At 38.2% G+C, this 23,027-nt stretch overlaps 2 protein-coding genes across 2 annotated transcripts in view; both read left to right on the top strand.

Moving 5' to 3' along the window:
• The first annotated feature begins 1,312 nt into the window (after positions 1 to 1,312).
• Positions 1,313 to 11,243, top strand: LOC103029151 (prolyl 4-hydroxylase subunit alpha-1). The gene is made up of 14 exons (XM_022686520.2): positions 1,313 to 1,556; positions 2,868 to 2,964; positions 3,036 to 3,187; positions 5,472 to 5,591; positions 5,689 to 5,928; positions 6,651 to 6,796; positions 7,584 to 7,760; positions 7,940 to 8,010; positions 8,162 to 8,261; positions 8,849 to 8,899; positions 9,051 to 9,110; positions 9,201 to 9,269; positions 10,495 to 10,591; positions 10,993 to 11,243. Exons 1-14 carry the CDS (start codon positions 1,478 to 1,480, stop codon positions 11,061 to 11,063), a joined length of 1,530 nt encoding a protein of 509 aa, XP_022542241.1. The 5' UTR covers positions 1,313 to 1,477; the 3' UTR covers positions 11,064 to 11,243.
• Positions 11,244 to 13,571: 2,328 nt separating this feature from the next.
• Positions 13,572 to 23,027, top strand: part of jakmip2 (janus kinase and microtubule interacting protein 2) — a 28,390-nt gene continuing 18,934 nt past the window's right edge. The window contains exons 1-3 of the mRNA XM_049466389.1: positions 13,572 to 13,682; positions 20,881 to 21,119; positions 22,112 to 22,609. Coding sequence (XP_049322346.1) covers positions 20,991 to 21,119; positions 22,112 to 22,609 — 627 coding nt within the window. The 5' untranslated portion in view covers positions 13,572 to 13,682; positions 20,881 to 20,990. The remainder of the gene's footprint in view (positions 13,683 to 20,880; positions 21,120 to 22,111; positions 22,610 to 23,027) is intronic.

Genomic DNA, 23,027 nt, shown 5'->3' with positions numbered 1-23,027 from the left:
CTACGTTATCATATTACTTTATATTTAGTAGTTTTTAACATAAATTAAGTTAATTAGCTATTTGTTAAGATAATTTCAACAGTTAAACTAGTAGCTAAAGTTCAGGTTTGCTGTAAAATGATAATATTCAGATTTTCCAGATTTTTATCTACATAATTATATGTAGCTGGCTGAGCTGGGTAGCTAGCAGTTAGCTCAGTAAAGCAAAGTTTAATAGAAGCTAAAGAGTCTAAATTAACTAAAGAAGCTAAAGAGGCTAAATTATAGAAGCTAAAGAACTAAAGTAGTTTTTAAGTTTTTCAGGCTTTTTGTAATTACGCACAGAAATAATTTTGTGGGTTTTAGAATTCCACAGTTAGCGAGTTAGCGAGTTAGCTAGCACGTTTAATAAACGTTATGTTTGCAGTTTTTATTTATTTATTTTGTTTACAGCTGATGATTTTAAGCAGTCATATTTTCATTTCATTTAATAAAAACGTTATTTCATAATTAGCTGTTTAATACAACTTCATTCAATATATACATACAAAAATACAGACTGAGCTCTTGGCTTAATTTTTAACATTAAAACTGTGAGAAAATGCAGGTAAACTGGATCATTATGCTGATTTTCCAACCCACATGGTTTTTAAACACAATTCTATATTCTTATATATTTATAGTTCTATATATTTTTGTGCAATATATTTAATATAAAATTCTATATTGTAAACAATAAGCCTTATTGGAAAATACTGGAAAATATTTTGGAAATGCATATTTTAAATGCATATTATAAGTCTCAATAAAAGTCCCCCCCCCCCCCCCAAAAAAAAATACTATTATTATTATTATTACTAATATTATTATATTACAGCAAACTGCCACAGATACGCATATTTCCTTTATTATTGCATTAGTTAGTTTAGATAGTTTGCCAAAACACCTTTGATCAAATATGGCCAATAATTTATATTTACATTAATATTACACATTGTTTTTTTTTACAGATTATTATTTTTATACAGAAATACTCCAGCAAGAACATAGCAGACGTATGTAGCTTAGTATGAAAATGATCCGTAGTTTTGAAACCAGTACTTTTACACTTTTACTTAAAGAGTAAAAAGCTTTAGTTGATTCTTCAACTTCTACAGAAGTATTTTATTAAACTCTAGTATCTATACTCTATTCTACCCACAGAGGAATGAATTGAGATACTTTTTGAGACATTTTGTGCAGAAGATATAAAGTGGTTGAGATGTTTGTAAAGCTCATCTCAGTAATGCACGTCTCTCTCAGGTGATGATAGTCCTATTTTAACTCTGTTTCACAACATAATTACAGGGATTTGCTGTTAATACACGTTTTTTCTAGCCTTTTGTTTTGTTGGTTTGAGACCTCAGTTACCCAACAGCACCTGGATACAGGTGAGTGCTGTGTTCACTCTGAGCTCTCGGCTTCTTCACCTCATTTTTAACGTTAAAACTGTGAGAAAATGCAGGTAAACTGGATCATTATGCTGATTTCACTTTGGACTTTCTGTTCTGGCATGAATGAGTTCTACTCCTCCACAGGTAATCTATACTCTACACACTATACTCTACACACTATACTCTACACTCTATACTCTACACTCTATACTCTACACTCTATACTCTACACACTATACTCTACACACTATACTCTACACACTATACTCTATACTCTACACTCTATACTCTACACTCTATACTCTACACTCTATACTCTACACTCTATACTCTACACACTATACTCTACACTCTATACTCTACACTCTATACTCTACACTCTATACTCTACACACTATACTCTACACACTATACTCTACACACTATACTCTATACTCTACACTCTATACTCTACACTCTATACTCTACACACTATACTCTACACACTATACTCTACACACTATACTCTATACTCTACACTCTATACTCTACACTCTATACTCTACACTCTATACTCTACACACTATACTCTACACACTATACTCTATACTCTACACTCTATACTCTACACTCTATACTCCACACTCTGTACTCTACACTCTATACTCTACACACTATACTCTACACACTATACTCTACACACTATACTCTACACACTATACTCTATACTCTACACTCTATACTCTACACTCTATACTCCACACTCTGTACTCTACACTCTATACTCTACACACTATACTCTACACACTACACTCTACACACTATACTCTACACACTATACTCGATACTCTACACTCTATACTCTACACTCTATACTCCACACTCTGTACTCTACACTCTACACACTATACTCTACACACTACACTCTACACACTGTACTCTGTACTCTATACTCTACACGCTATACTTTATACTCTACACCTGCTCTTCTGGATATAAATCAGGCTGTTTAAATGTTTCAGGTTTATTTCAGTATGTTTTCATTGCATTAACTGAAGCAGGACTGAGTAACTTTAGAAATTGTAAATTTTTGCACTTGGTGACAATTCATTAAATAATAATCAGATTAATCACAACAGAACAATATTCTGTGATTATCATGATTAATCACACTTGTTCTTCTTTAGAGTTTATTAGTGGATATTTAAATAATAAATATCCACTAATTAAATATAATCAATGTAAGATAATTGTGTTCATTTTATTTCAAAAAATAAAAGTAGGGATGAAGTGATGAGGGAATTCTGGGCTGATGCAGATATACGTATATTTATAACACAGAACTTAGTGACTGGTGTGCACAAGTTAATCAGCACATCCTGCGATACCTTCAGTAAATACATTTTTACTCTTAGCTCTTTAATAATGTTTCATGTTCTGTGCTGCTGAAATTAAAAACTGAATTCTGGTTTACAGATCACATGACGAGGCTTATTAGCATAAAGCAGGACTTGTCTGAGGGTATTGGAGAGTACGTTGCAGTTTTGGAGAAGCAGATGTTCCTGCTGAGAAGGTAAAGTTTAGATCTCAGGGCTTCAGGAGGAAGAGATTCAGGATTTTCTTCTCATTTTGTGTTTTTATCAGGGCTCTTCTAGGGCTCGACCGCATCTCAAACCACCCGTCTGAAGATCCTGAGAAGTTTGTTAGTAACCCGCTCACAGCGTACAAACTGATCAGCCAGCTGAGGAGAGCAGGAGACGCTCTGGAGGAAATCATCAGGAGGAACATCTCACAGGGTAACATCTGTATATATGAGTAAAAATTGGGAAACAGTGAGATAGTGGTGCCAAACAAATAATCACAACAAAATTCAATGATTAATAGCAAATAATCACACTTTATTTCTTCGTCAGGCTTAAGTGTGGATATTTAAATAGAATTTAAATAATGAGTGTAAGCTTCAGAGGCGTGCAGACTTAGACATCTAAAGCACCACCAACTCTGCCCTTAATCAACCAAAGCGCCCTTTTGAAACTTCGTTTTTTTTGTTTTGAATATTATTATTATTAAGATTTTACTGAGGCCGGTTTGAAATGATCTTTTGAAAACCTGAGCGACTAAAAACGAGTGAAAACAGAATGCCCTGAAATCAGCTCTCACACACCCGACCTCTCTCTTCCTCTGTCACGTGACCTCAGTTCAGTTCAGCGAGTCTTCAGCACAGTACGCACGCCAACAGATCTGGTTCTGGACTGATTTGCTTGGGGGGGGGAGGGGGGGGGGCAGGAAAATTAAGTGGGCATGGTGATATTCATGTTGAAGCCAGAAACATATTCAGGGCAGGTAAACAGAAGTTAACTGAAGGACTTAACAATGACTGTATATAGTTAATATTGCATATGTATTTTATCAGTTGGTGGTGTGACATTTTTCCATTAAAACTCACGTTTAGAGAATGCTACAAATAAAAGTCAAGTTTCATTCAACATGTACATGTAATTTTTTTATAATGAAGTGTTCCACATGCACTAAAAAGTGCCCTTTTTCTCCCCTGAGCCCTTTCCCCCCAAAATGTTTGTGCACGCCACTGGTAATCTGGATTACTTTTATAAGTTCTAAAGCTCATAGTTCTGAAAATTTTAAAAACACATTTAAAGTTAAAACTCGCATTTCCCATTGTTCTCCTCCTGCCCTCAACAGTCACCGTTAGTGTGTAGCCGCTCCCCTTCTGTTAGGAACACATGTATATCTGATATAAAGGTTAATGGCCTGGTCTCTGTGTTAAAGGTTAAAGGCTGTAAGAACATGTTAACGTTTCTCTGCTGCAGGTTTATGTTGGTTTTAAGCCACAGTGATCTCTCTCACACTACTGTAGCCTTACTCAAAACACTTCTCAAAAAGGCTCTGAAGTCTAAGAGGTTAACTGGCTCAGTATTAATAGTAGATATAGACAAGTTAACAAACAATTCATCAAATATGAAACCGGTCCCTTCCACGTAATTCAAGACGGGTCCTCAAAAGTTCCTTTATACCGATTTTAAAAGTTAACTCCAGTATAAATTAAGTGATAAATAGTGAAAGTTATTGTTTAATATGACTTCCAAAACATTCTTCAGTTTTCATGTGTTTTTTTTTAAATAAGGTATTTTTATGCTAATCTACAGAAAATAATCACACAGAAATACAGGGTTTTATTCAGTTCTGAAAACAGATTAGGAGGATCTGCAGGGTTGGGTAACGCAGCTCTGACTCAGCGCAGGTTTAACAGCAGGATTGGGGCAGATGTTGTAAACGCTGGGTTGGGCAGCAGAGTGTCGGTTTCTTCACTCTTAATCCTCACTCCACAGTAAATGATTTATATACATACATATATACAGACATACATATATATATATGTATGTGTGTATATATGTATGTATATAAATCATTTATTTGGTTTGTAATAGTCTGCTTGGTTAATAATTCCCATAGATTTCTTCTTTTGTTTTATATGTGTTTCCTCCACACAGTAGATCATGTACGGATCTATTAATAAACAGTACAGTGAATGTGTACATAATAAATTCTGAATTAAAATACAGTACCTGTCAAAAGTTTGCACACACCTCTTCTCATTCAGTGTGTTTCTTTCTTCTTATGATTTTTTACACTGTAAATTAAACATTGAAGGAGCACATGCTGAATTATTTTAATACTAAAGCAGGATCTGTTTTCTACTTTAGATTCTTCTAAATAAATATCAGATGTATGTTTGAGTTCAGATCTGCAGACTCTTGGTGTAAATATATTTTAATCTCAGTATCTTCATGAGGGAGAGTCACCTGGAATAGTTTTCTCAGCATCTTGAAGGAAGGAGTTTCTGGAGGTGCTGAACAATAGCTGCTGCTCCAGCTCATCTCAATTAAATCACCTCAAATCACCAAATCAGTTCATCAGGTTTAGATCAGGGGATTAATGTGGAGGAAAAACACTTATTATTATGTACATAATGTTATTTTAATAAATGATTATAGTGGTTTCAGTGCAGAATTATGTTACTGAATTGATGGTGGTGTTTTTAACTCTTTTATTTCTGTATAGATTTGAGCGCAGTGGAATCAAAGTCTCAGGTTCTCCCCGCTGATGCTGATTTAGACGGTGTTGCCCTGGCCATGATTAGACTGCAGGAACTGTACCAGGTGGATCTGAAGACTATGAGTGGTGAGTTAGTATCATGTTATGCATTTCCTCATGATCTTAATTCAACACAAATCATACTAATTCTAGTTTAAAACTAGTTTTGATTGGATTTGTTCAGGGTTTGAAAGTTCGTTGGCTTTGGATCCAGATGAAACGTTTCACATCGGCCAGGTCGCTCAGCAGAACCGGCGGTTCCGATCCGCTGCTCTCTGGCTGCAGGAAACTCTGAGGAAGCTGGACGAGGACGCGGGATCTCTCCTCACCAAACACCAAGTTCAGCAGCTTCTCGACTCTGTTTCTGTTCAGACTGAGAACAAACCTCTTCCTCTGGGGATAAATCAGTCTTTACTAACCCGCGGTAATCACGTCTCTTTTCTTAAAAAAAATACAGATTTTGTGAGAAATGTGTGACTTTTTACCAAAGTCAGGTAAACACCACTGGTGGACGATATGTACCTAAAATAATATCACAATATTTCTGAGTCTATGCAAAAATACAGTGTAGAATAAAACACATGTAAATATATAGGGGATGGTAGCCTGGGAGGAATGACTACACACTGATGTTGAGTGAGGGGGGGGGGGTGCAGATCATATCATACCTTATGTTTTTAAAGTTGAATATAAATTATTTAGATTACATTTTGTGTACAAGAAATACTTTTACCAAAGTCTGCACATAGTGGTGGGTTATATGGCCCACAGACATACAGGTCAATATTAGTACTACTAATTACTACTATAATATACTACTTATATTTTTATTTATTGTAAATATAACCATTTTAAATGTTTAGTAGAAACCAAAAATCTGTAAACCTTTGTCTAGTTTGTAAACTTTTTCGATAGCTGATACCTGAATGTTTTACTATAGTGTAAAATATTCTATATAACCTAATCAATATGTTCCTATATTAAATATGTTACCTATAAGATTGTATATAATTGTGTATGTATGTATTTCACATCAAAATCATACTTTACTTTATATGACCATATATTTTATGTATAACAATCTCAAATATGTACATATATTACATTAGTGTAAGGGAAATGAGTTAAATTTGATATTTTTCACAGATGTGGAGGCTCTCCTGCAGATGTTTGATGCTGACGGTGTATCAGAGCTGATGGAGGAGCTGGAGAGGGCAGATCTCTCTGCTGTGATTAATCAGAAGTTCAGTGAATATCAGACCCTCTGTAGAGCAGCAGGAGGAACACAGCCGGTGAGGCTGTTAATCGATATGCATATTTAATACTGGGGTTATTATTATTTATATGGTGATATACTGTGATACTGTTTAAACATTATAAACTCTGTATTTAATAAGCTCACACTTTATTATTGACATGATTTTTATCAGTGTTACAGGTCCTAAAATAGAGCCTTGTGGAACTCCATACAATCTGTTAAGCAAAACAGCTTTATAATTAATACCTGAATCATAACCCAGGGTTTAAGTTGTTAAATCAATTTTAGGATTACTATCACATGTATAAGTCTAATAAAAGTGTTTCATCAGGACAGTGCGATCTAACCAGACAGTATTTGTGTTCTTTCCATATTTTGTGAGAAACATGTCGAGGTAAGGTGAGTGTGAGCACAGTGTAATATAAAATGCATGTAAATACATTGGGGGGGGGGGGGAGTGACTACACACTGATGTGCTGGGAAAGCGCTTCTGTATGTGGCCATATTTCCATGCCAGATCACATGGCTGTTTTACCAAAGGTGTGTTCACATTAATGCTGCTTAATGTGGCCCTAAAATATTATCACAACATCTCAGGAATTTTTATGATAATTATATTTATAGTGATATAATGATCAGTGTGCAGGATTTAAACACAACACTAAATGAACCACACCAACCTTTACATCTAAACTAATAATTAAACATCAGAACAGTTCTACTAAATATATATTGAATACGATTTGATATTTTCTATCTAAACACTTACCTGATGAATTAATTTGTAAATAATGTTTATAATGTTTTTTTTTTACTGACAGACGCCGCTAAGAGCGAAGAAGCTGAGCTGTCGCTACACAACAGGTGGAGGAAATCCGCGGCTGATCTATGCCCCCGCTAAAGAGGAGGAGGAGTGGGATCAACCCCTCATCCTCAGATACCACAACCTCCTGTCTGAGAGAGAGATGAACCTCATCAAACAACTTTCCAGACCGAAGGTGAGACTGAAGCCACCGCTCTGTGGATCTGCAGTTTCCTCTCCCTTTATTTCTGCTGGAGACTGAAACCATTTAGACTGATGATAAAAGATCAATAGTTCCCGCTCTGTTCTATAATCAATATCTGCTAAATTAGTGAGTAAATAGTGAATTAGTGACCTGGTTGTTTTTATCTTCAGCTGGACAGAGCGAAGGTTTCAGATCCAGTCAGCGGGGAGAAGATTTCTACGATGGTTCGAGTCTCAAAAAGGTAAAAAATGTGTGTAAAATAAACAGCATTAAACAAACAGAGCTGAAAACACTGCCTCCTGCAGGAGGACGGATTCATTAACTACAGTTTTTATTCTGATTTAATGTAATTTGATGTGATTTCTGAAATGAAGATCTGTGTTAACCCCCAGCGCCTGGTTATCTGAAGGCGAGAGTCCGGTGGTCGCTCGGACCAATCAGAAAATAGCTGATATCACCGGTCTGGACCTGGAAACAGCAGAAGACCTGCAGGTAAAATTCTTAAAGCTCTTATCAGAAATACTGAGAGAGATTTTACTAAATACTGATATTTAAATTTTTGCTTTAAATTAGAGAACATTCAGAAAACGTAACAGATTAAACATTTCAAGAATGTTAATTGTAACATCCAGAAAACCTTTTAATAACCAAAACACACACACACACACACACACACACACCTCTGATGACATGTTTCCTCTTTCCAGGTTGTTGAATGTGGAGCTACATTATTATTTATTTCCTCGATTCAAAGCTTCGCCCTGTTTCATCTTAAAGTTCTATGTTAAATTTTTTACTCGGCACATTAAAATATTTTCAGTTAAAAACATTAAATCTACCCTGAGAAATAATATTACAGTAAAACCACACTACACTATTATTAATCTCCCCATAAAGTTCTCTAATTTACTTTATTACCAGACAGAGGATCCATTTTTATGCTAGATAACTTCATGTTAATGAGAATTTAAACAGAATTTAAAATGTCGAGGTCAGCAATTTTTTTTCATTTGTTGTACGATGATTTGATTTCGTAATTAGAATTAGAAACATATTTAATGTGTATTTTTCTCTTTCAGGTTGCAAATTATGGGATTGGAGGACAATATGAACCTCATTACGACTCTGCAGTGAGCTATACAACTAAAAATTAAAACTAGAGAATTTTAATACTCTATTATAGTTGTGCAGTTTTTCTGAATATGTCAGTAAATATATATTACAGTATTACGCATAAATACAGTATATTTTAACTGTATTATTGCTGTTTTTACCCAACAGGTGAATAATGACTCTTACTTTCAGCTCAGAGGAGGAAGAATCGCCACTGTGTTGATTTATGTAAATATTTTATTTGGTAATATTTTAGAGCATATTTTCAGTTTAGTTTATTTGATGTTTAGATAATTAATTTTAATATAAATTTCTCAGCTGAGTGATGTGGAAGTGGGCGGAGCTACTGTGTTTCCAAATGTTGGTGCGGCGCTGCAGCCTGAGAAGGTCAGAAAATCTTATCAAATAATTTTATTAGAAAAATACAATATAATACATCCAATCACAAAAATACCCCCCCCCCCCCAAAAAAAAAATACTGTCAGTACTGCTTTTTTTAAATTAGAAGATAATAATTAGTATATTTATTATATTTAAGGTTGGTTCGCATTGAGACACATATATTCCACATGTGGTTTAGTACAACTTAGAACTCCAAGTACTTTCTTTTCATCACATTTTCTAATTTCTCATTAATAATTATTAAAATAAACTTTATTTATATACCACATTTCCTACATCAGACATGTAGCTTAACGTGCTTTACAGATTTATATAGTGGAATATATGTAAAATAGGGAATGCAGATACAAAGTCCAGCTATTAAACACAACTTATTATAAAAATAATTCAATTTTTTAAAGGTAAGACAAAGCAGATCACTTAATTCAAGGGGAATAAGAGCAGGTTAAAATAATAAAATGTAGAGAGTAAGAGTCAAAAATTGAAGTAATTTAGAGAAATGGATAATAAAAGTAAAAAGCATAAAGATAAAATAAATAACATTTAAATAAAGATAAGTAAATCAGGTCATTAAAAGCTTGATTGGTTTAAAATTCCGTGTAGTCGGCGCTCGTTTTATTCATCTGTACCTCTGTAACTGTTACTCAGCATGACCCTAAACTACAGTTTGACCAAACAAAAACATGATAAACTATGAGGGGCTCTGAGTGGTCCAGCGGTCTAAAGTTCTGCCACTATGATCTGGAGATCGCGTGCAGCTTGCCATCAGCTGCCGGAGCCCCGAGAGAGCACAGTTGTCCTTGTTCTCTCTGGGTGGGTACAGTACAGTAGATAGCGCTCTCTCTTTCCCCTCATCACTCCTAGGGTGATGTGGATCAGCACAAGGCTGAGTCTGTGAGCTGATGTATCAGAACCGAGTTGCTGCGCTTTCCTCCAAGCGTTAGCGCTGTGATGCTAATCGGCAATGTTACAGCATCAGCAGCAGCTCAAAAAGAGGCGGAGTCTGACTTCACATGTATTGAAGGAGGTGTGTGCTGGTCTTCACCCTCCTGGTGTTGGAGCATCACTAGTGATTGGGGGGAGTCCTAATGAGTGTTAGGGATAATCAACTGATAAAATTGTGGAGAAAAGCAAGATAAAATTAAAACCAAAAAAAAACATAAAAATAACTTGAGATATCTTTCTGAAATATTTTTTTTTTGTAACGCAGGGTTCAGCAGTGGTTTGGTTTAATCTGCTGAAGAACGGAAGTGAGGACAGCAGGACTCTTCATGCTGCGTGTCCTGTGTTTATTGGTAGTAAATGGGGTGAGTTTATAAATAATTCTATAAATTCTGCATCTTGTCAGAATTTTCCTCCATGCTTTCCTTGCATAACTTTATGCCTTTATTATCTTGGTGCATAATAATATAAAAATATAAATAATTTGCACATATATGCACATATACTTTTACTGTATATGGCTGTATATTAGCTAGCAGCTATTACACTTTATACAAACAGCTTCAGAAAATAATGAAATGCATTAATTACATTGAATACATACTAATATATTACTTGAGAATATAACATATAACAATTTTTATATTTAGTACTAGAGTTAAGTATCCAGGGTGGAAAAACACAAACGTTATTGAGATATTCACAGCTATTTCTGCTTCCTGTGAATCTTATAAACAGATGTGTTTAACTGTTTTAAATCTTTTAGTCGCCAATAAGTGGATCCACATCCGGGGGCAGGAGTTCAGGAGGAGGTGCTCTCTGTCCAGATCTGACTGAAACTCAGGAGATTAAACTGATTAAACTCCTTCAATATACTTCCTCCCACAGCGCAGAATCACTGCTCACCGCTGGTCAGTTTTATAGTTGTATGTTTTGGTGGTTGAATATGTAATATGCAATAAATCATCATTGCGTAAATCATGAACTAATAATAAAACCTGTCGATTATTGATATTATTTTGCCTGCTGTGGTGTGTGATAGAAAACAGTGATATTTCTTTAACTTTAGAAAGTAGAACAGTGTATTTCACCAAAAATGAAAGAACTTTCTGTATTTCCATTTTTCTACAACAAATGATTTTGTACAATAGAGACCCTAACATTACTGTGAGCTGATTGGTTGGTGAGCTGATGCTGGAGTTGCAGGATAAATGTATTATTAAAATATTAGTTTCTGTCGTAACTCAAATGATGCAGATGTATAATCAGATACTGTATTATACTATATGAGGACAGAATATTAAGATATTGATAATAATAATAATAATTGTAAGCATTGGTCTGTCCTGCAGAGTTTTAGTCAGTATGTTGGTGTTTGGACACACACGCACACACACACACACATACTTATATTATAGTGTGTGTATACAGAGGTCGATTTAAGCGTGTTTATTGGTAGAGTATCGATCCGCGCGGTAAGATCTGTAGAGTCTCCGCGGTTCTGTTAAACCCGGTTCTGCGCGCGGTCAGATCCCCGGTACCGGGATGATTATATATAGAGATATTTATATATATATTTGTATATATGTATGTATATAGATAGAGAGATATACAGTGCTGGGTTTGTATTCGGTGATACGGTGAGCTCATCCTCAGCGCGCGGAGGGCGGGGCTCGCGGCGTCACTACAACCCCTCTCTGCAGAGATACAGGGTTTTATTTCCCGCCCGTTTTCCGCTTCCCGCGCCCTGATTGGCTAATAGCTCAACACGTCAGAAGGACTGCGCGTGAATAACAGCCTCCTCAGAGAATAGATAAATAAAATCACAGCACTAAGTACACTCCTCACATTATTATTAATATTTATTATATTTTAATATGAAACACTGAGGATACGACACTTTAATACAGTGTAAATTATTTATTTTACAGCTTTTATTACAGTGTAAATTTATGGTTCCTCAAAATAATTCTAATATGTCTAAACCACTGCAACAGAAGTAAAACTATGTGATTATTTTGTGATCACCATTATTATCCAGTCCTGCCTGAACTTTCTTGGTTGTGGAGCTCATCAGAGTTTCACAGGTTATATCTGGATCCTCCTTTACTCTTTCATGATAATCACGTAGCTGGTGGATGTTAGAGATCTTGGGATCTTCCACTTTCTGTTTGAGGATGCCCCACAGATGCTCAATAGAGCAGTTTTCTTCTGAGAGGTGAGTTTGTGTTTGCAGTTGTTATCGTGTTGAAAAACTGCAATACAGCCCAGTAGTTTCTGAAGGTAAAACACAGGCGTGGTATTGGGGGGAAAAGTGGATCTGACTACCCAGGGCCCGAGTAGGGAGCGGGGCCCATGAAAATCCTGATTTGTTTTTTTGTTCAAGTTTCTTGTGTACTGGTATGGATAGGGGCGCACTGACATTGAGAGTGTACAGGACCCAGAATTTGCTGCTACTCCCTTGAGGTAAAGGATCACGCTCTGTGTCAGAATCTTACAGCACATGTTGGAGTTCAGCTCCCCAGTGCTGGCAGCTCTCATACAGCCCTACACCATGATGCTACCACCACCATGCTTGACTAGGGACAGTTGTCTTGGTACTCTTCACCAGGACACCACCACTCATACTGGATGCCATCAGAGACAAACACCTTTATCTTGATCTCGTCAGACTACAGGACACGGTTGCAGTAATCCAGGCTCTTGGACTGCTCATCTTCACTAAACTGTTTGCAGGCTTTTTTTTTATTTACCAGCTTTAGAAGAGGCTCCTTCTAGGAGGGTTTAATGCAGATGGAGTTGAGAGGAACCCATCCTGATAAACTGCTGTATGAATATCCATTGGTCAGTATGAGAGAATTAAACCCAAAACACCAAATTTAACAGCCCTGATCCTCATTCTAATAATAATAACGAGTCACATGACACAGATGCACAATTTGGCCATTTAATTTGTATCAATTTTGCAAAATAAAAAAAACATTTTCTAAATGAAGTTTTCTTTGCATTATTTGAGGTCTGAAAGCTTTTTTATTTTTCATTTTCTGTAAATAAATGCTCTAAATGAGAATATTTTTATTTGGAATTTGGGAGAAATGTTGTCTGTAGTTTATAGAATAAAACAACAATGTTCATTTTACTCAAACATAAACCTATAAATAGCAAAATCAGACAAACTGATCGTTTTGAAGTGTAAACACTGAGAATAATGTGCTACACTAAAGATCCACAGCAGAGAAATAACTGGCCAATAGCAGCGCAGGAGGAAGCAGCTAACCGGCCAATGGCGGCAGTGTGGGCGGGGCTTGCCGCAGTACAGGTGTGATGGGAGGACCGGGGCTGCATTGTGCGGCTGCTGATGCTGAGCGGGTCGGGGGGGGTCGGTTCTCGCGCTGTGGATCCGGGTTTGGGTTTGAGGTCGGCGGGCCTCGGTTCTCCGGTTCTCCTCGGTTTTCGGTAAGCGGCGCTTTTATCTTTTGTTTTACTGTATTATAGGTACATTTGTATCGTCGCGCGGGATATCATTTATAGAACAGGATACATTGTATCGTTATCACCGTTAGAACATGGCTCCGGTGAGGCTCGTGGGCTAACCGGGGGTCGTTTACGCCAACGGGTTTCCGCGCTCTGAGATACAGTGTATATATTTATATCTGTTTCTTACTGTATAAATCTGAATATAACGCGCAGAAATTATAAGCAGACTGTTATTAAAGCGCGCAGGAAAATATTGTAGCACGTATTTCAGCATCCGGGCATTTTTAAAGCGCATCCGTACCGTTACCCAGCAGGCCGCGGTTTTAGCGTTACGTTACCGTAACAAATAAAACAGCAAATCCGCCGCAGATTCAACATATAAACCCACAAACTGCAGCATGAGAATACAAAATATATCATAGCTGTCTCTATATCAAGAGTGGTGTTTCCATATATGTTATCTATTTATAGCTGATATATTATCTGGATATATCTAGATATTCGTTTATAACATATATGAATGAAATACCCATTATAATATTTATATGTGTACATATTGTAAATATATATGAGGCATATTCTTATGGTAGATCATATATGTAGCATTTCTATGATACATACCATACTGTATTTTACATACATGACCATGCATATATATATGGGCCAGACATATGTCAATTTATGTAATATATAAAGAGGTATATTATAAAAGGTTTTGTATATAGTTTGCATATTTTCGTACATATGTGTTTTTACTGTGTATGACCATATATTTAATTTATGACAATCTAATATATGTTCATACTGCATATTATGTTTGTGTAAGTTTCACATCAGATTCCCACAGTGATGAATTATAATAATATGCTGGTATTAAGGGCTGGGCTGGGCGTTATGGCCCTAAGATAATATCACAATATTTCAGTGTGTTTTTGTGTTAAAAATATTCTTGTCAAACTTTTAATACTTTTTATAGTGTAACAGTTTTAAACATTAAATAGAAACAAAGTAAGTTTTTTTCTGTTTTGTAAACAACAGTAACTTATTAAAATCATATTAATGTATTAAAAGAGGATTAGAATCTGATTTTTAAAAACACAAAACACGATAAATTCTGCACATCATGAGACTTTAAATACTGTGATATAAATTTGTTCGTATTTTCCAGCACTAATTCCTGGTATTTTATTATTTAGGAGTATCTTCAGAAACACAGATACATGAAATGTGAAATATCGAGTATCACAGAATCACAGTATCGTGATAATATCATTATCATTACCTGCTGTGTGTTCATGTGTGTGTAATAAGTGGGGGTGTACGCTCGGCTCAGCGCGCCTGTGTTACCGAGATAGCGATGAACGTCTGACTGTTGGCATCTGTCTAGGTTGTATTCAGTCAGTGGAGCTCCTGTGTTTTCTGTTACCAAGATAAACAAGATAAAACTCCAGAAATGTACCTGAACACACCTCATTTCCAGAACACCACGCCCATCAGTGTAGATATATTCAGAAGCTCTGCTGCTGTTTAAACCAGGCAGGAGAAAGGGGGTAAGATAGCAATGAGCATCACGACAAGCCTTACAAAGGGTGTAAGATAGATCCCAGAGTACTGATCTAAAGCCTCTTTGTACTTTAGAACAGCATTGATGGTTATTTTCCAGATGTGTAAACTAAGCTGCCCACAACTCCAAACCATCAGAGATACAGACTGAACTGATACTGATAACAATCTGGATGCTCCTCTCTCTCCTCTCTCTCCTCTCAAGTCGACAGAGCACAACGCCTGTTAAAAGAGTTTCAAAATGTCCTTAATCTTTTCAGCAGAACCGTGTTCAGTTAAAAGTTTGGCTATTTTTTATTATTTAAAAATGTTCTGTATTGTAGATTAATACTAAACTCATCTAAACTATGAAGAAAAATATTTATTAACTAAACAAAAAAGTGTTAAACAAACCAGAATATTGCACCGAGTGGTCCAGTGGTCTAAAGCGCTGCCACTATGAGCAGGAGGTCGCAGGTTTGAATCCCGCTCATGCAGCTTTACCATCAAGCTGCCGAAGCTCAGAGTGAGCACAGTTGGTCCTGCTCCCTCTGGGTGGGTACAGTACAGTAGATGGCGCTCTCTCCCCACATCACTCCTAGGGTGATGTCTGCAGCACAGGGCGTCTGTGAGCTGATGTATCAGAACCGAGTCGCTGCGCTTTCCTCCAAGCGTTAGCGCTGTGATGCTGCTCGGTAATGCTACAGCATCAGCAGCAGCTCAAAAAGAAGCGGTGGCTGACTTCACATGTATCAGAGGAAGCATGTGTTAGTCTTCACTCTCCTGGTGTGTTGGGGCATCACTAGTGATAGGGGAAGTCCTAGTGAGTGGGTTGGGTAATTGGGCGTGTAAATTGGGGAGAAATGTGGAAAAATTTGAAATAAAATTATAAACAAAAAGAGAATATGTTTTATGTTTTTCTTCATAGTAGCTCCTTTTGTTTAGATGATCAGTTTTGAACATCTCTGCTGGATTTTCTCAGTCAGTTTTATGAGGTAGAGTCTCCTGGAATTCAGGCTTTCAGTTAACAGCTGTGCTGAACTCATCAAGAGTTAATTACTTGAATTTCTTGTCTCTTAATAAAGTGTTTGAGAGCATCAGTTAAAGTAAAGTAGTGAAGAGGTAGAGTTACAGGTATACAGTGAATAGGGAATATTTGAGTAATGTTCTAATCCAGATTATGAGAAGCAGCAACTACTCAACTAAATAAAGAAAAATATTTGAAAGTGAAGGTCAATCAATTCGAAAAGAAGAATTTCAGGAACTTTGAAAGTATCCTTAAGTACAGTCACCACACAGACCATAAAACTCGTTATGATGGCCCTCATCAGGACCACCCCAGGAAAGGATAGAAGAGCGAGAGTTTCCTCTGTTGTACAGGATAAGTTTATCAAAATTACCAGCCTTAGAAACCACAAGTTAACAAACAGCTCCCCAGATAAGAGTATCTAAATACTTCACAGAGTATTTAGGTTTGTTTAACACTGTTTTTAAGTTTCTACATGATTCCTTATGTGTTCCTTCATAATCTGATAGATCACTTCACTGTTCATTTACTGTGTAGAAAATGAAAAAAATAAAAACACTGAATAAGACGGTTTAATCAGATTTTTGAATGGTCCTGTATGTATATCTGGTGTTTCTGATGAGCAGGGGGGGCGTGGTCTCTGGATCATGTGTCTTTTGTCTGAAAGTCTGAGGGACGAGTCTGAGTCTGGTTTCCAGGTGAACAGAAACAGGAGGCTGTAGAATGGGCGTGTCTTGGCTGAGTGTGGGATAGTGCAGTGGTGAAGATCTGAGCAGTGATTGGCTGAGTGTGGGATAGCACAGTGGTGAGGATCTGAGCAGTGATTGGCTGAGTGTGGGATAGCACAGTGGTGAGGATCTGAGCAGTGATTGGCTGAGTGTGGGATAGCACAGTGGTGAGGATCTGAGCAGTGATTGGCTGAGTGTGGGATAGCACAGTGGTGAGGATCTGAGCAGTGATTGGCTGAGTGTGGGATAGCACAGTGGTGAGGATCTGAGCAGTGATTGGCTGAGTGTGTATGAGAGGAGGAAAGGTGAGCGGGGAATAATCTGATTATGAAATGCAGGAATGAACTTTTGACGTCTGGCAGCTCCTGCAGCTCCAGCTGTTTCTAGGTTAATACAGAATTAGTGGGCGTGGCCTGTCTGTGCCCACACTCATGTCCACATGTGGCCCCAGACCACAGTGTAGGCGGAGTCGGTCTGACCCAGTTCTGTTACACCTTTATACAGACGGGTTTTAACTGTACTCAACTAGCTCCTTTTAGAGCTGAACACAAGACAAAGAATTTATTTCACTTCATCATTTTCTTTAAGAGTCAGGTGAGCTCTGACTTTGGTGGATTGCTATTGTAACGGTGCAGCTACCTGGACGTGTTCAACAAACTCTTCTCAGCAGAGGAAACTGAGCTGCTGGTTGACGCTGTGAAGGAGCTCCAGCAGCTCATTTACGGGAACAGCAATGTTATTTTATTTACTATTCTGTTTATTGTTGATGTAAAAGTTTGTTTTTTGCTATGAAAATGTACAGAAATGTACCTGAACACACCTCATTTCCAGAACACCACGCCCATCAGTGTAGATATATTCAGAAGCTCTGCTGCTGTTTAAACCAGACAGGAGGAAGGAGTGAAAATAGAGTGTTGGTGGAGTGTAAGATAGTAATGAGCATTAACAGCACACTTTGTGCAGGGTGTAAGATAGAGCGCAGGTGTTTTTACATTACTAAAAAAATGCTGCTCTGTAATAATAAAATATTCCAAACCTTCTTTAAAATGAGATGCAGATATTAACAGAATTTAGATATTTGACCATATTTTGATCAAGAGTTTACTCAGTAAAGTCTAAATAAAATAAAACACTTGAAGTTCTCTTTTTTAAATTACTTTTATTAATACAATCTGTCTTAAGTACTTTTATTTTGAAGCTTATATTAGCAGATTATCTGCTGTAGCTAATGGCTAACTGTCAGTGCTAACTGTTTTTCCGTGCTGGATAATGTAGATCTTAGTTCATACCTATCAAGTCTTCTGTTTTGGCCGGAAAACTACCGTATTTTCCCTTCTTTCCCGCCTTCTTTCACGTATTAGTATTTTCACGTAAATTTCTCTTATTATATTAAAATAAAATAAAAAACCTTGTTAATGAGATATTAATAAACCTCTGAACACTTTCAATTCTAGATTTCTATAAATTCTGTTATTTTCAGGTGAATAAAGGAAATCAGTTTTGAGCGTTTCTTTTTGTTTTTCTCAGTTTTTTATAAATTTTATCATTTGTTTTATAATATTGGAATAATATTGTATCGTCTGAAACTGAGGAGAGAAAAATTTGAGCCAGTCAGGTGAAAACTGAGCTCCACTCAACTGTGGTTGAAGTTTGGAGATGAATTCACAGTTCATCCTGAACCAATAACACCACTGAACACCAGTAACACCACTACAGCAGTAACACCACTGAACACCACCAGTAACACCACTGAACACCCGTAACACCACTACAGCAGTAACACCACTGAACACCACCAGTAACACCACTGAACACCCGTAACACCACTACAGCAGTAACACCACTGAACACCAGTAACACCACTGAACACCAGTAACACCACTACAGCAGTAACACCACTGAACACCACCAGTAACACCACTGGACACCCGTAACACCACTACAGCAGTAACACCACTGAACACCACCAGTAACACCACTGGACACCCGTAACACCACTACAGCAGTAACACCACTACAGCAGTAACACCACTGAACACCACCAGTAACACCACTGGACACCCGTAACACCACTACAGCAGTAACACCACTGAACACCACCAGTAACACCACTGGACACCCGTAACACCACTACAGCAGTAACACCACTACAGCAGTAACACCACTGAACACCACCAGTAACACCACTGGACACCCGTAACACCACTACAGCAGTAACACCACTGAACACCACCAGTAACACCACTGGACACCCGTAACACCACTACAGCAGTAACACCACTGAACACCACCAGTAACACCACTGGACACCCGTAACACCACTACAGCAGTAACACCACTGAACACCAGTAACACCCCTACAGCAGTAACACCACTGAACACCACCAGTAACACCACTGAACACCAGTAACACCACTACAGCAGTAACACCACTGAACACCACCAGTAACACCACTGAACACCAGTAACACCACTACAGCAGTAACACCTCTGAACACCAGTAACACCACTGAACACCAGTAACATCACCAGTAACACCACTGAACACCCGTAACACCACTACAGCAGTAACACCTCTGAACACCACCAGTAACACCACTGGACACTCGTAACACCACTACAGCAGTAACACCACTGAACACCACCAGTAACACCACTGGACACCCGTAACACCACTACAGCAGTAACACCACTACAGCAGTAACACCACTGGACACCCGTAACACCACTACAGCAGTAACACCACTGAACACCACCAGTAACACCACTGAACACCCGTAACACCACTACAGCAGTAACACCACTGAACACCAGTAACACCACTGAACACCAGTAACACCACTACAGCAGTAACACCACTACAGCAGTAACACCACTGGACACCCGTAACACCACTACAGCAGTAACACCACTGAACACCACCAGTAACACCACTACAGCAGTAACACCACTGAACACCAGTAACACCACTGAACACCAGTAACACCACTGAACACCAGTAACACCACTACAGCAGTAACAGTGAGATCAGAGAAAGTGCCGGCAGACTTTAAAAGGCGTGTGATCACCGACAGCTGGGAGGAGATTATCTCCAGAAGTGCTGGATCCAGTCAGACACGTGCAGAACTCTTATCTCCATCTTCCAGATTAACGTTAATCAGCGTTACATCACCGATTTACTCCGGTTACGTAACAAGAAGAAGGTCAGAGTCTACAACATTTAAAATACAAATCAATCAATTAATCAATTATCCTTTAATCTTCCTTTTACTCGCATCACACGGAGCACTGTTCTATCTGTTATACAAAACTGAAAAATATTCCACAAATCTTTACATCTAAACTAATAATTAAAAATCGATACTATATTTTAGCGCTGCATTATATCGTATCATACGCAATAATACTAAAATATTTTAGTTCGTTTTATATCACATTAAATCCCTGAATTATCGTGATATTATTTTAAGGCTGTGTGGATCATCAGGGTAAGAATTCACACTGTTGTTATTAAACAATAATATCTACTAGATACAGATTATATCTGTCCTGTATTATTTATTTACATTACCTTAAACTTTAACTTTTATTTTTGCAGTAGTGAATTTTTAAAATGTTTTATTTTAAACATTTAAATTTGTCAAATCGCCAAGAACATTATTATTGTAAAAAAAATAGTGATATTATTTTAGGAACAGTACAGTATGATCCCTCTGTTAGAGGAAACGCTGCTTAAAAGAGTCATTTTACTGCAGCCGGTGCTTTATTTACCTTTTCAGACAAATAGTTTCTGCTGCCAGTATTGTTTAGTAGGAACTGAAACTAAAGCTTCATTTTCTCTGTGATGTTCTCAGTCTGATCTTCTTCTTCTGTCCTGCAGGAGTTCTGTCCATCAGAACGATGAGGAAAAGACGAAACTGGAAAACTCTTTCTAAAATGTTCAAACAATGGAGAAGTGAGAGCATCTGAGGACTTGCAGCGTTTGATCCAATGGCGAAGAAAGGTCGTCCCAAGGGCGAAAAGCCCGAAGCTCTTATCTCTGCCCTACAGGCAGCCAACGAAGATCTCAGGTCCAAACTAACCGACATTCAGATTGAGCTGCACCAGGAAAAATGCAAGGTGGGTTTACAGTTTCTACCAAAATACAGAACAAAACAGCCAGTTCTACTGTGGAGTGTTGAGGAGATCTTTCTGAAGTTTGTTTAGTTACCTCATTGATGAGTCTCTGCTGTGCTCTTGGGGTAATTTTGACTGGATGTCCACTTCTGTGCAGAGTAACGTCCGTCAGATTCATTTTATTAGTGTTTATAAATAAGGGTTAATCTACAGTTACAGTAGATACAGAATCACCAGCACTGTAATCTGTTGTACCCGTACTGCTCTGTAATTAATCTACAGTTACAGTAGATACAGAATCACCAGCACCGTAATCTGTTGTACCCGTACTGCTCTGTAATTAATCTACAGTTACAGTAGATACAGAATCACCAGCACTGTAATCTGTTGTACCCGTACTGCTCTGTAATTAATTTACAGTTACAGTAGATACAGAATCTCCAGCACCGTAATCTGTTGTACCCGTACTGCTCTGTAATTAATCTACAGTTACAGTAGATACAGAATCACCAGCACTGTAATCTGTTGTACCCGTACTGCTCTGTAATTAATCTACAGTTACAGTAGATACAGAATCACCAGCGCTGTAATCTGTTGTACCCATACTGCTCTGTAATTAATCTACAGTTACAGTAGATACAGAATCACCAGCACCGTAATCTGTTGTACCCGTACTGCTCTGTAATTAATCTACAGTTACAGTAGATACAGAATCACCAGCACTGTAATCTGTTGTACCCGTACTGCTCTGTAATTAATCTACAGTTACAGTAGATACAGAATCACCAGCACTGTAATCTGTTGTACCCGTACTGCTCTGTAATTAATCTACAGTTACAGTAGATACAGAATCACCAGAACCGTAATCTATACTGTTGTGTGGAACCTCTTTGTTTCTTCTCCTCTTTCTGATGTTCTGAATAATAACCCCTGTATCCTGATGTTTAGTGTGTCTCCAGTACGTCTCCCTGTAATGAACACCTGCTTTATTTCAGGTGAATAAGCTTGAGAGGGATAAGGTTCAGGAGGGGAAGCGAATCCGTGAGCAGGAGCAGCACCGGCACACGGCGGCGCTGACTGAGCAGAGGGCTCGATGGCACGAGGAGAAGCTGAAGGAGCTCGCCGCCCTGCGCGAGTCTCTGACCCGGCAGCACGAGCAGGAGATCGCTCGCACCGCCAAGATCAAGGACGGCGAGATCCAGCGTCTGCGTACGGCGCTCAGCGCTCTGCGCGACGGCAGCGGAGAGAAGGTCCGGACCGCCCTGACGCTGGAGGCGCGAGAGGAAGCGCGACGCTTCTTCGACCAGGAGCGCGTGAAGCTGGTGCAGGAGATCACCGAGCTGAAGGCGTCGAAGCGTCAGACGGACGAGGCGCTGAGCACCATGATCCAGGCCGATAAGATGAAGGCTGGAGATCTGCGCACCGAACACCAGGCGCACCAGGAGCAGATCAGCAAAATCAAGTGGGACTGCGAGCGAGACATTCGCCGCCTGGTGAGTTCCAACGCCAGTCACTGCAGAGACCAGTATAGATACGTCCTCCACTCACATCTGACCCACTTGCTGCAGGGATCGATGTTTGGGTGAAGCCACTCCGGACCGTAGGGCTGAACGATATTCCCCTAAAATAATATCATAATATTTACAGGCATTTTTGCAATAATAATATTCTTGGCAGTTTGACAAAACAGCGGGTCGACCCGAGTGGGTCGAGATTCTCTGACTGAGTCTTTGTTTCTCCTAAAGGTTCTTTCTTATAATTTAAGGTAGTTTTTCCACAATAATCAGCATCTCTGTGGTGCTGCTCATAAGAGGCGTGGACCTGTTCTACTCTGTAGAGCTGCTTGGTGAAACTGTTGTAAAAAGTGCTAAAGAAATAAATTAAAATTGAATTGAATTACGTATTTAAGAA

Source organism: Astyanax mexicanus, chromosome 17, assembly GCF_023375975.1.
Source record: "Astyanax mexicanus isolate ESR-SI-001 chromosome 17, AstMex3_surface, whole genome shotgun sequence".
Lineage (NCBI taxonomy): Eukaryota > Metazoa > Chordata > Actinopteri > Characiformes > Acestrorhamphidae > Astyanax > Astyanax mexicanus.
This window is presented reverse-complemented; position numbering and strand designations above follow the sequence as displayed.

Bases quoted from the DNA above. Each gene is read 5' to 3' on its own strand.
- LOC103029151 (XM_022686520.2), top strand. From the start codon at position 1,478: ATGCAGGTAAACTGGATCATTATGCTGATTTCACTTTGGACTTTCTGT. The intron at 1,557-2,867 runs GTAATCTATACT...TCTGGTTTACAG, and splicing joins TGAGTTCTACTCCTCCACAG to ATCACATGACGAGGCTTATT. The intron at 8,900-9,050 runs GTGAGCTATACA...TTTACCCAACAG, and splicing joins AACCTCATTACGACTCTGCA to GTGAATAATGACTCTTACTT.